This window comes from Microtus ochrogaster, linkage group LG5, assembly GCF_000317375.1.
Source record: "Microtus ochrogaster isolate Prairie Vole_2 linkage group LG5, MicOch1.0, whole genome shotgun sequence".
Lineage (NCBI taxonomy): Eukaryota > Metazoa > Chordata > Mammalia > Rodentia > Cricetidae > Microtus > Microtus ochrogaster.
Window position 1 is genome coordinate 61394581 of NC_022031.1, and position 13638 is coordinate 61408218.

At 45.1% G+C, this 13638-nt stretch overlaps 1 protein-coding gene across 1 annotated transcript in view; it reads right to left on the reverse strand.

The window, feature by feature from the left end:
* Tmem67 (transmembrane protein 67) overlaps positions 1–13638 on the reverse strand; it is a 34737-nt gene that overhangs the window by 5104 nt on the left and 15995 nt on the right. The window contains exons 13-22 of the mRNA XM_005362318.3: positions 13186–13309; positions 12066–12171; positions 10764–10820; positions 9053–9151; positions 6679–6777; positions 6365–6451; positions 5319–5418; positions 5093–5232; positions 3942–4082; positions 141–221 (exon numbers count right to left, since the gene is read on the reverse strand). Of these exons, the coding sequence (XP_005362375.1) occupies positions 141–221; positions 3942–4082; positions 5093–5232; positions 5319–5418; positions 6365–6451; positions 6679–6777; positions 9053–9151; positions 10764–10820; positions 12066–12171; positions 13186–13309 (1034 nt within the window). The remainder of the gene's footprint in view (positions 1–140; positions 222–3941; positions 4083–5092; positions 5233–5318; positions 5419–6364; positions 6452–6678; positions 6778–9052; positions 9152–10763; positions 10821–12065; positions 12172–13185; positions 13310–13638) is intronic.

Consider the following 13638-nt stretch of genomic DNA (forward strand, 5'->3'; position numbering starts at 1 on the left):
CGTCTGTCAGGTGTGCACACACAGCAGTCATCTGTAAACACACCGCGTCTGTCAGATGTGCACACACTGCAGTCATCTGTAAACACACCGCGTCTTTGCAGATGTGCACCCACAGCTGCAGACGGTCGGAAGGTACTCACATTGCTCATGGAGCACAGGTCGACGAACTGCCGGATTTTGTCTTCTACAAATCGCTCATAAAAGGCCCCAAAGAAGAAAACCTGAAACAGTCAGTCAGGCCATGAGTGTCTGCCAGCCAAGCATACAGTGGCTCTAAAGGTTTCCACAGGATAACATCCCACTTATCAGTTCTGACTCTAACCTCAAAGGAAGGAAAATTCAGAACTATGCCAGGAGTTACTGAGTGAGTCCATTTTGAATTTTAAAAACTTCTCTTGCTAACGAAACAAGGACAGACAAGGGTGGGAAGAGAGTGACTTACAAAGTTAGTATATATTAGTGCTGGGGAGAGGGCTCAGTATATAAGAGGCCCTGAGGGGGCTGGAGAGATGGCTCAGTGGTTAAGAGCACCGCCTGCTCTTCCAAAGGTCCTGAGTTCAATTCCCAGCAACCACATGGTGGCTCACAACCATCTGTAATGAGATCTGGCGCCCTCTTCTGGCCTTCAGGCAGAGTACTGAGAATACTGTATACATAATAAATAAATCTTAAAAAAAAAAAAAAGAGGCCCTGAGTCAGGATCCCCAGCAGCCACAGCAGAAGCCTGGTGTGGAGGCAAGCAGCTAACCTCAGCACGACGGTGGAGAGAGGCGGGTCCCCACTCACTGAGAGACCCTCAAGAAGCAGAATGGAGTAGCTGAAGGAGACACTGGATTTTGATATTCGGCTTACACATGAACACATACAGATGTACACCTACGTGCACACGCTTATACAAACAGGTCTGTATACCACCCACTCACACATACACATGATGTACACCTAAGTGCGCATGCTTATACAAACAGGTATGTATACCACCCACTCACACATTTGAATAAGTCAGTGTATTGCTGGTCAAGATAAAAGTTTACTTTCCCCATTTTTCTCAAATTTTTTTAGAAATTGTGAATTTCAAAAGCCATTAAAAACTTTATGAATTTCAAATTAATTCTGAACAGAATAGCATATAAAAACATATTTAACATTAAATTTTAACTATTGGTAATACATTTCTTTTAAATGAAATACTTTTAAGTGTTTAATTGTATAGGCTTAATAGCAATACTATGTAAGGAAATTTTATGAATTAAAGTTTCAATTATAGACCTTTCTAGATGTTCCAGAGAAACCTATTTCCTAACTGCTCTACTTAGAGCTACCCACTGCTCCCTCATGCAGAGCTCGTCTCTGTTGATTATCTCATATCCTGTCAGATGTCGTCATAGCAACACCACACACCCTCGGTAGCTCTTGTGGGAGCATCCTCATGACTTCAACACAAGGTCTATTATATAAACCATGCTGAAGTCTAAGAATGGACTTGACCCTATAGCAGCTGACTCCTAGTACTGAGCAAACAATAATGGCAGCAATAACAAGTCAACAACACACAGACACACACACACACAACATGAAAATGACAACAGCCACGGTCTGAACACATGGAAGGAGTGGGCACTAGCGCCTCGCTGTCACAATGCAGAGAAAGATCTCTGACCGGTCTGAAGGCAGGATGAGAGCACAGAGAGCTTGGTGGTGGCAAGATTGCCAATGACTGTCCCTTTCTTCTTAGCCACAGACCTGTGCGTTGGGCAGGGCACACAGATGCCTCGCCAAAGGGCATCAGCACAGTTAGGTGTTCGAGTCCAGAGATACCGAATGGTACCTCACAAAGACTCTTTTTTTTTCTTTTTTTTTCTTTTTTTTAAATTTATTTATTTATTGAGGATTTCTGCCTCCTCCCCGCCACCGCCTCCCATTCCCCTCCCCCCCATCAAGTCCCTCTCCCTCATCAGCTTAAAGAGCCATCAGGGTTCCCTGACCTGTGGGAAGTCCAAGGACCGCCCACCTCCATCCAGGTTTAGTAAGTTGAGCATCCAAACTGCCCAGGCCCCCCCAAAGCCAGCACGTGCAGTAGGATCAAAAACCCATTGCCATTGTTCTTGAGTTCTCAGTAGTCCTCATTGTCCGCTATGTTCAACAGCAAGTCTGGTTTTATCCCATGCTTTTTCAGACTCAGGCCAGCTGGCCTTGGTGAATTCCCGAAAGAACATCCCCATTGTCTCAGAGTGTGGGTGTACCCCTCGCGGTCCTGAGTTCCTTGCTCGTGCTCCCCCTCCTTCTGCTCCTGATTTGGAAAAAGCTTTAGTTTGAAGTGTGTGTGTCTGCTAATGAGTACATATATGTGCATGCAAACGTGTACAGAGGCAGAGAGGCCACTGGGTCTTCCAGAGCCAGCCAGAGTTACAGCTCTGAGAACACAGGTCTGGTCCCCTGCAAGAGTGCCCCGTGCTGTTCAAGCTGGTTTAAATCACTAAGTCAAACTATGATATGGCCTAGTCACCTGAGAAAGGAGTTTCAGTCTGGGGACTTCCCAGGTCAGACTGGCCTTCGGGCATGTCTGCTGGGGACCATATTGATTATTATTGATGCAGGCGAGCCCAGTTTCCTGTGGGCAACAGCACTCTGTGGGTCCTGTGCTGCACGAGAAGCCTAGTGAAGCATGAGCTGTAGCCAATCCAGCGAGCAGCCTTGCTCAATGGGAAGACTCAGCTTCCTGATGGATTTTCCGCCCTGACACCCTCGTGGTCACCTATGACCCCTAGCTGTTTTTGTCTTTGGTGTGTATAAGTCAGAATGATCAAAGGAGAGTGGTGCACTCCTGAGCAGCCATTTCTCTAGCCCCAAGACTTAACAAGGGACCAGGAAACCAGACTCCTGGCTTCCTCCTGCAAACCATCAGTCATCATGGGCCAGGAGATGAACTCAGGGATTCCACCTGACAGAGAAGAACAGGTTTCTGGGTCCTGACGACACCTCTTCAGCCTGTATTTCCGACCTCTGCTCTTCTTTTTCACCAGGAGAAGATGGAAAGGAACGGCTTGCCCCCCCTTCCTGTTTTGCTTTGTTGTTAAATTTAATTAAATGGCAATTTTCAGATGGTATTCTGTGAAATTCTCTCCAACAAGGCTACTTTAAGATCAGATGAAGTAGGTACACTCATCAAAGCTCTCATTTCAAACTCTATCTCCTGTGTGTCACCCTCTCCTGGTGGCATTCACTAGCTCTCACCAGCCCAGCTCAGCAGCTTCCACTCTTGAGCAGTGTTACCAACTCAAAGTGTGCGTTCCTCAAGCCAGTTCTCAGCCTGGAGCATGGTTCAGAGCAGAGCGCTTGCTGGCGTATGTAAGGCCCTGTGTTCAGTTCCCAGCCCTGGGGAAAGCCCATTCGCAGTTATAGAATGCCACTTGAATCCAATTGAAAGGAAAACGACAATTTAAACATACACAGGTAAAGAAAACACTGTCTAAATAAAGATAAACAACAAGAAAAAGAAAACACCCGAAGAATACAAGCATATCTGGCCCCTTAGTTACATTTAAACCAGAGTCCGCCCTAGATCTGAGTCTCCAAAAGACACTTCAGAGTCCACAATGAATAGGAAGTAACCGTGAAACTAAAGTGCCTAGGTTAATCCCAGTGCTGCCAACTCTAACTGTGAGACTTAAAGCAATCATTTAACTCTCCAGAGCCTCAGGTCTCCTTGCTTGTTACATGAGGACACTGCCTTAACCCATCTCTGAAGGCTAAAGTACAGACTAAGTAGTCAGTGTGTGTAAAGCCACGGATCTCCCAGTGCCTGGAACAGGAAACAATACAAATAGTTATTGTTATTGCCTTTGTCACCTTCTTTCTGCTGTAGCACTCAGCATTTGGAGAGACGCTGGTATACAGGCAGGGCTATAAACTGGCATTGTACCTACACACAGTCTCGTTACCTGTATTATCCCGATCACCAGCCAGATAGCAGTGGCCACAGCATATCTCAAAATGCGGCTGTAAGGTGCCACATAGTCAGACGGGTCTCTAGAAAGGCTGGAGGATGAATCCATCAACGCTAAGGTTTTGAATCCCACAACCTGAAGCAAAAAAAAAAAAAGGTGAGAATTTACAGACATAGGTAAAGAAAACCCTTCCAGACTAAAAATGAAATACTCTTCTCTATTAACCTTGAAAAACTAAAATGCCCAAGGTTGTAAACAGCAGGAAAACCAAGACACAAATTACAAACCAAAAACTACCAAAAAGGTAAATAACTAGCAATTTATAAGTATTTAACATGTACCCTTTAGTACGCTGAATACTTTCTGTATTTCAAAACAATATATTCCAAAATGTCTTCCAAGGAATGTATGTCCCTTCTTGGACGAAACGAAGCCACAGTTGGGGAGGTTTGACGGGTCTATCACACTGACTGCCACGGCTCTTCTCCTTGGAAAACAAGGCCCTAAGGATTTTACAGCAAGGTTTCTAGACAATTCTATGTTCTCTAGTGTTTTGCAAAGCTAACTGTGGAAACATGTAATACCTTTTCAAGCTCATCAAATATTCAAACCCTTTTACTATTTTGGGGTTTGAAGTACGCTTTCCTTGGCTTAGGTGAGGTTGGAACTTGCTGTGCACATGATCTTGAATTCTTGAGCCTCATCTACTTCCACCTTCAGAGAGTCTGCTGCAGACCACGGGTACAAAAGCTACTCCCTAGAAACCCAGAGTGTTCAAATCCATGAGCCACGAAGAGGAGTGGTGGGGACCCGGGGGCTGCAGGGACAAGGAGCGAGCGATTGACTGCAGGACCAATGCATGGCTGCAGCACAATGAAGAGCCTGGGCTTTGCAGATGAGGAGCTCAGGAGGCAGACGTGGTGAGTCCGTCCCACAGCACTGCCCTGTGCACTCAGAGCTCCAGACGGTGCACCTTCCAGGGACTCGTCACAACTTTTGTTTTATAGGAAGGATCAAGGAGAAATAAGGACAAGCCACAGAACAAGCTCCACCGTCTGGAAACTTACTTGTGATCAGAGTAACACTGTGCAGGGCTAATAAGCTGCACTCAGCCGCAGCAAATGCCCACAGTACACAGTTTATACCTCCAAAAAGAAGAGTGTGCTGAGCACTTGGAAGAGAGGATTGGTTTTCCTCACAGTCTGAATCTCATTCCATTCATTCGCTACAAAGTATGTCCTCCAGATGCTCACGGGAACAGTGGCACTCCGGACACCGCCCTCACCTGGGGGAGAGGAAATGAGTAAACACTGTTCTCCTTCACCCCTCAAGGCAGCAGCAGGACTCGGCACAAACACTGACTTCAGTTACCTTCGACAGCTTTAAGAACTTTTCCTTTGGGCCGCTCCCAATCAATAAAGAATATATCTATGGTAATCTGGGAGATGAGCTTGTGCAAAAATTGTAGAGCCTAAAAATAACACAAAACAAAACACCTGAAAATATCAGTATTTAAGACTGATCATAAAAACAACACAGTTCTTTTCAAAACGTAGCGCAATCACGAGAGTCACCAAGGGCACAGAGCTGTCACACACCCATCCATTCACCTCTTTTCCTTCTGTCCTTAAAATAGGAGCATGAAAAAGCTGAGCTGGCCTTCTGCCCCTCCCTACAGGCCCTTGCTTAAATGGCGCCCTTCCTCCAGGCTCTACATTCTCTGACTTCTCTGTGAGCAGGGTGGCTGCAAAGCCGGGAGAAAGCAGCGGACGCCCCATGTCTTCTCTCTGGGGCTGAGATGGGAAGCACACTGTTGCTGACACAGTCCTCTCCCTTGCAGGCGCGGTCAGTTTAGACCCAGTCTCATTCCTGGGGCACTACTGATGGAAGGATAAAGCCGAGCAAGGGCGGTAGCGTCCGGAAGAGTCACTTTCTCAGTGGGTAAAGCAGATGGGGTGAAGCCCCGGAGGAGGACAAGGGAGGAGGACATGCTGGGGTGGCTGCCACAGCAAGAGGAGGAGGAAGGACCGACAACAGCGTCTACAATCCCAGCTCTTGCCGGCGCTGGCTGTCACTCCTCATCGACAGAGACAACATCCATGATGGAAGTTGCTTGTCCCATTGTGAACACATTCCAGATTTTAAAGGAAAAGTTCAATATTGAAATATCATTTTATCAAATTAGCTACAACTTATGATTCTTCAGGCATATTTATAATCTCTTGGAAAAATGATTTAAGTCATAACTTCAAAAGGAATAAGTAAAGTCACATCCCTATGTAAAATAAAAAGAAGGATGCTTTCTTTCAAAACCAAACAAAATTTATGCCAAAAATTGTGAAAGCATCTGAATTTGCAAGATGCACTAGCTTCTTAGCAGGCTTCTGAGACTGAGTAGCCTGTCCTTGGACACATACCTTCATAGCAAAGGCACACCCCACATAGGTAACGAAACGTTCTTCCTGAGCTGGCATCGGCAGCAAAACAGAGACAGACTTCTGTGCCTGAAACAACAATCACACAAGGCTTTCAGGACACAGTTACAAGCCAGAGGAAGCATCCTCTGGAAACAGGAGCATCCTCAACCAACGGCTCACCAACGGGTGGGGAGCTCAGTAGCTGCCGCGAGGAGCTTGAGCAGAAATGTCCCCTAACAAAAGTAGTTCTATTATTAAAGCAGTTTCTAGTTATTCAGAGCTGGCATTCAGGTGAAATTCAGAAATTGACTCACTTTGAAGAAAATAAGCCAGTAGAGACCAGTTCCCACTGTGACGATAAAGAACACATTGGCCAGATCACCAGCATAGTACACCAAGAATTTCATAACTGTCTGCAATTTAAAAAGAATTACAATTGTTAGAGATTCCGTTTATTAGTTCTTTATTATATTTATTTCTGCTGAGGGTTTGCTCTACTTTACTTTTGTCATATGTAAAATGGGAATATAAAAGTGATACTTCGATTGTAAGAATGTAAAGTATAAAATCACTCTCTTCTCACTGTGTCCGCATGGTCTGGGTGCGCGAGTGCTGACTGCCACAGAAGGCAGTTAAAGGTCAGAGGATGACTTTGTGGAGCTGGGCTTCTCCTTCTACCTTTATTTGGGTTTCGGGGCTAGAACCCAGGGTGTGGCACGTGCCTTTACTTTACTTGAGCTGTCTTTTTCATTTACTGTTTTAGAATTGTGCACATGTGCATGCAAACACCCACTTGTGAGTGCAAAAGAGGGCAGATCCCCTGCAAGTGGAGTTACTGGTGCAATGAGCTGTCAGACACGGGTGCTGGGAACTGAGGTTGGGTCCTGAACAAGGCAAGTACACTCTTAATCACCAGCCCTCTCTAGCCACTGAGCATCACTTCTAATAATATTAATATACTGGCCATCTGTACCCACACACTACAAAGGCCCACTGAGCTCGCCTGCTCTGTGCCTCCTGACTCCTCTCCCATTCATCTCACCTTTCGCTTTATGAGAGAGTGGAAGCTGCTTCCAAGTTCCCTAAGTTGGGAATGGCTACCCAATCTATCTTATATATTTTCAGAGTTATTATGTAGTGTTATTATTTGCCATGCAAAAAAACTGACACTTGCTCATACTAGGGATCTCTGGACCCTAGTGAGCTTTCTCGAATGTAAATTAGTTTACGTCACTTTTGTTCTTAGAAACCTACAATGACTACTCACTAAATTGCTGACTCATAAGGTTCTCCCAGTATAGACCAAAGGCAGCTTCCTACTTGGCTCCTGAGCTAGTTCCAAGCACGCCGATGTTGCCCACTGCACAGGCCCATCTCAGTGCTTTGTGGGAAGCAACGGCCGTAGTTTTGTCAACCACTCTTCCCTCTCCCTGTCAGGAACTCTGAGGGCAGGCTGCTCTGCTGGATTCATGCCTAGCGTGTTCCCCGGCACTTGGCCCTCCACAACAGACCCTCGGCCACCCCTGTGGAATGAACATCTTAACTTTCACCTGTAGGAAAGACCTTCCTTGTTCCAAACAGGAGCACAAGCCCTTTGCCCTGACTTGCTGTCACACACTGGCTTTGGAGTCAGGAGGACGCCTTGGCTATACAAATTACTACAGAACCTTTCTCAGGCTCTTGGTTTGCAAAGAAATAACACCTTTTGTTGAGTTACTACAGACAGTAAGCAAAAAATCTAAGCTCTTCTATCATATATAAAATTGGAATAATATACTCTACTACATGGAGCTGTGTGAAGATTGGGTAAACTACACATACAAAGCTTAAAAATGTGCCGGTGCATAGAAAATATTCAATAACGTGAGTTAAAATGTTAAAACTTTTAAAGACTAAATAAGAAGTAAACTATAAAGCTAATGGAGTAAAACCTTCTTTGGTGTTGGGATGGGCAAGTGATGTAGGTGGGTCATCTGTCTATTGTTATTTTCATTGGTTGATAAAGAAACTGCCTTGGTCCTTTGATAGGACAGAAAATTAGGTAGGCGGAGTAAACAGAACAGAATGCTGGGAGGAAGAAGGCAGTGGGTCAGACACCATGGAAAACAAGGACCCTAAATAGAAAAGTGAGCAAGAGAGATTTAACAGTTCACAAAAAAAGGGAGCCTAAACCTTTAAAAAGTATATAAAGGGCTGGAGAGATGGCTTAGTGGTTAAGAACACATCTGTTCTTCCACATGGCCTCCACAACAATCTGTAACTCTAGCTCCAGGGGATCGGACGCCTCTTCTGGTTTCTGTGGGCAGCAGGCAAGTATGTGGTGCAGAGGAATACATGGGACAAAACACCAGGCATGTAAAATAGAACTTTTAAAGTATATGAATAATAAAACAAAACAAAATAAAACCCACAATGACATCTTAGCATATGCCACTCTGTGGTACAGACATGCTAATGCAGCAAAGTATCAAGTCCTGGCAAAGACAAGATTAAACCAGTGGTGGGAATGTGGGCAGATGGGGGTCCTGGGAAGAAAGTGAAGCTGCATATGTTCTATGACCTCAAAATAAGCTTCCTAACTTATACTCCAGAAATCAGGCAACGTTCTTACTCATCTTCTAGCTGTATCTTATGGAAAAGATTTAGAACAGCCAAACACGAAAAACCTCATTTAAGAACTGAGTGTACCTGTAAATCAATCATGGGACTCCCAATGCGCCTTTTCCACCCTGCTGTCTTCAAAAGAGATGACAACACAGCCAGCCCACCCAACACACCCAGTGCAATCTGGAAAAGGAACAGAACAGAACAGAAAACAGTTTAGAACAAACATAATTCCTCTCACTGTTCCTAACACCCACTATGAAAGTGAAATTACTCAAAAATTGGTGGGAAACAGTTAAGAGGACATGGGAGCCGAGCAGTGAGAAATCCCAGGGGCTAAATTTGGGGAAAATTGAGCAAGAAAATGAATAGAATGAATTACAAAATCACCTAAGTTAAATATCCATGAGGTCATAGTGACTTAAATAAATAACTGAATAAATATTGATGAGGGCAAAAGGGAAAGCTTGGCCTTATAATAAAGTTCCAATTTATAAATTCAGAAGAAAAGAAGGAAATAATAATTAAAAACCAACATCAGGCAAACACCAGAGTGGTACTTGCTGCAGATAGCAGCACCAGTGGGCAGCAGCACCAGAGGACAGCGGCTGCGGAGACCGTTCAGACAGCAAGCACTTGCTGCACATCACGAGGACGTTAGCAGGATCCCCAGAACACATGTAATACCCACCCACATAGAAAGCATGACCCATGTGCCTGCAATCCCAAGGATGCAGAGGTAGAGGCTGAGGGTCTCTGAAGCTTGCTGACCAGCCAAATCTGTGAGCTTAGCGAGAGACACTGTCTTAAAAAAATTAGGTAGAAATATATAGAGGAAGATATCTAAAGTTGATGTCTGTGAATGTATATGTATACACACTCACACATACACACACACACACACACACACGATGTGGGATTCCCCTCTGTATGCTGTGAATACCATTGGTTAATAAAGGAACTGCTTTGAGCCTATAGCAGAGCTATAGGGAAATAAACTTAGGTGGAGGAGAGGATTGGGGGTGTTGAGGGGACGACACTAAACTGAAGGCTGGGGAGAAGGAAGTTGGACTCAGAGAGAAGCCTTGTAGCCCCACCAGAGATGGATGTCAGAACTTCAGCTGGTAAGCCACAGCCATGTGGCGATACAAAGAGTAATAGAAATGGGTTAAGTTAATATGTAAGAGTTAGCCAATAAGAAGCTAGAGCTAATGGGCCAAGCAGTGATATAAATAATACAGTTTCTGTGTGATTATTTTGGTTCTGGGCAGCCAGGACAAATAAGCAGCCCCCTCCAACACACACTCATATGCACGTACACACTCACACACTCTCATACACATGCGTGTGCACACAGGTGCACACACACACACTCACACATGCACACATACACACACTCCTGATCCCATGCGCTGAGAAGGGCCTGGTGCACTCCTGTGTCAATCTCTAATAAAAGAACACAAACTCAATTTAAACATTGAAAACCTGCAGAGAAACCCAAGTTGATGGCCCAAAAAGCTACCCAACAAACACTAGCAAAGGATCAGGCCATGAAAGACAAGGAAATACTGGATCTGACACAGACTGGCGGGCACACAGAAGATGTGACAACTGGAAGCATGCGGAATCTGAAAAGTGACAGAGAAACCCTGCACTACCCCAACAGGACGTAGGTCAGCTGAGAGCACTGCACCCACACTCGGTTCCGGTGACCATCGCCGTGCCGTGGGCCAGCGCAAGAGTACAGGGCCCATCTATTTTCACAGCTCTATTTACACCGTCAAAAGGTACTCACATCTGTCTGGACAAATGCGTCTCCTTGATTCATCTCGTATTTGACCGAGAAGGAAATCTAGTATTTAAGAGAACATTCCATCATGAATTTAGTAGTTAGTCTGACACTAAAACTAGACACCTTACATCTACTTTCATAAGAGTAATTTGCGTGTCTGGATTGTGCCGTGCGCTGTCTTTGAGCAATCACTGTCACGGACACTGGCCTTTACTCCCAGAAGGTGCTGTCTGAGAACTCTATACTGCATTAAGTCCCTCTCAAACATGCACGGAAGGAAAGAGGGTTTGTTAGGAATTAAGGTTGTTGACAGCAGTTCAAGCCAAACCAATCCTATTTTATCTTCGGATAGATTTCTGTCACTGAGAAAGATGATTGTCTTTGTATCAAAATGATTAATTAGGTACACAACCATATCCTAAGAAGGCAGAATATGCACACATCTGAACAGGACACCTGGGGACATCAGAGTATCAAGGCACACACACGTCACGGCACACGTGTGCAGGCCAGAGGAGAGCTCCGGACAGTCAGGAGGCTCCAGGATGGAGGCCCTGCTGCTAGCTCCTGCCGGGCACTCTCACCGCTGTGTAACCAGCTGCACTGCTCCTTTCTTTCTTATGCTTTGGTTTCTCCACACTTGGTTTGCAAATTGTGGACAAGAATAATATTTAAAGAAAGGAATGCTTGCATTGGAATGAGAGGCTTTAGGAGGTTTAAGGCCCGGCAGCCTTTTCTCTTGTTATTTAGGAGGTTTAAGGCCGGGCAGCCTTTTCTCTTGTTATTTAGCATCCGGTAATGAACCCACGTAGATCTACTATTTCTGAGTACCTGGTTTAACCAGGCAAGGAAATGAAAAGTCAGAAAAGACAGATCCAGGAGCTGTGGGTCTCGCGTACTTAGCCACTGACAATCCTCACCCACTCTCGGGGCTGGAAGGATGGGTCAGTGATCAGGAGTCCAGACTGCTCTTACACAGAATCTGAGCTGAGTTCAGTTCCCAGTTCCCAGTGCGTGAGCCATCCTTAGTTCCAGCTCAACTCCAGCTCAGTTCCAGGGGATCTGATGGCTCTGTCCTCCGTGGGAGCTCACAGGTACATAGCTGCTCCATCCCACTACACAATACACATGATTAAAAACAATAATTTCATTCTTCCCTGCCTTTTAATACTCAGGCTCCATAAGACCTCAGTTTCTTCTATTAGCCACTCTTGCTTAAGATTTGAATATATAGAGATTTGTATAGGCGATGTCAGCATGGTATCAATATGTACAATGATGGGGCACCGATGATAAAGGACCCACCTTCACAAACTGGCTGTTAGCGTTCCTCATGTCAACGTCACTGTAGGCAACGGTCAGTAAGGGAGTATATATGTTTCCATTCTTTGTGTTGGGTACAAGGCGTATGCTGTTAAAATATACTCAAAATTATAAATATATTTAACCCCTTAAGCATATATTTCTCTCTTTTGAATTTTATGTAGACTGTCCTTGTATTTTACACTCAGTACAGGCTAAGGAGGCTCACTATAAACGAGGGCTAAACCGCAGCTCATCCTCACTGCTAAAGCCTTCAACACTGGTGTGCGCTGCAGGAGGAGCTTGAAGCTCTGCTGACGTAGTAAGGACGTACAGTGAGATCACTGAAGCACTGTGAGCAATCTGTAAGGTCAGCCAGAAGAGCTGTGCTACCTGACACCTACAGACTGGCAGACAAAACGTGCATCTTCAGATGAGGGAGAGGAAGTTTCACTACAGACTTGTTACATCGAGTTTGCTTTAGGCGCCGTTTGGCAAGTATAATGTATAAGTATCATATAATTAGTGAGCCCAAAAAGAAAAATGCCAGCATGGCCTAACCAACAAGTCTACCCTAATTAGGTTTGATTTCATTTTTATTAGAAATTCCACACTGGCAGGTCAAGCAGATGTTAGAACACAGTCCACATGAATGTCAGCATGATGTATGAGAAAACTCTCACAGTGCCCAATTCATAAACTGCCACGAGAATCCAAACAAACAGAGGGAAAATGGCAGCACTCTAAGCAGGGAGAATGAGATCTGCCATGGAAGGAAACGGGGACGAGGAGGCTGAACTCGCAGTTGGCTCTCAGTTCTTATCAAGACCTATCTTAGCGACCAGTATTAACTTCCTTCCTCTCCCTCTTCCAACCTACTGCAACTCGCCAGGTACAGAGTGACTTAGAACGTGAATCTGGGCAAACTCCTGAGGTCCTTCTGATATCAGTTCCCCCTTTATCCCTTAACCTCTATTGGTCTATGTCAACCTAGACATATCTAAGAAAACCTGGTGTATCATTTCCGTTCAGGTCTCATTACTGTTTCAGTCTGGTCGTTCCTGGTACACACCTCATGGCATGGTCTCAGACACTCCCAAGTCTGCCCTAGTCATTTGCTTACCTCAGTGATATCTGGGTAGCAATTCGAACTACTCTTGGCTGACTTCCGAGGTCATTTTCTCGTCCACTGACTGCATCCACTAAGAAGATGCGCCGAGTAAGAAGCCACTTGCTGGAGCTGCTGTCTTTATTATAAAAAGGGGAAAAAGGGCATTGGGAAAACTGCTTTCAAACGGCTTAAGATGGCCTCACAACACTTACTGACAAACCAAGATTAATGCTTAGTATTTATTCTGAGTGAGACGGCCACACAGAGCTGCTCCTGTCAGAAACTGTCAGTCTTCTCTGCTCCCTGCCAGAGTCACATTTTAAAGCATGGACAGCAACAAAAGAAATTAGCTTGTCCCCAAGAGGGAGAGCAGTGGAGAAAAAGAAGTTAGCTTGTCCCCAGGAGGGGAGAACAGTGGGGAAAAAGAAGTTAGCTTGTCCCCAGGAGGGGAGAGCAGTGGGGAAA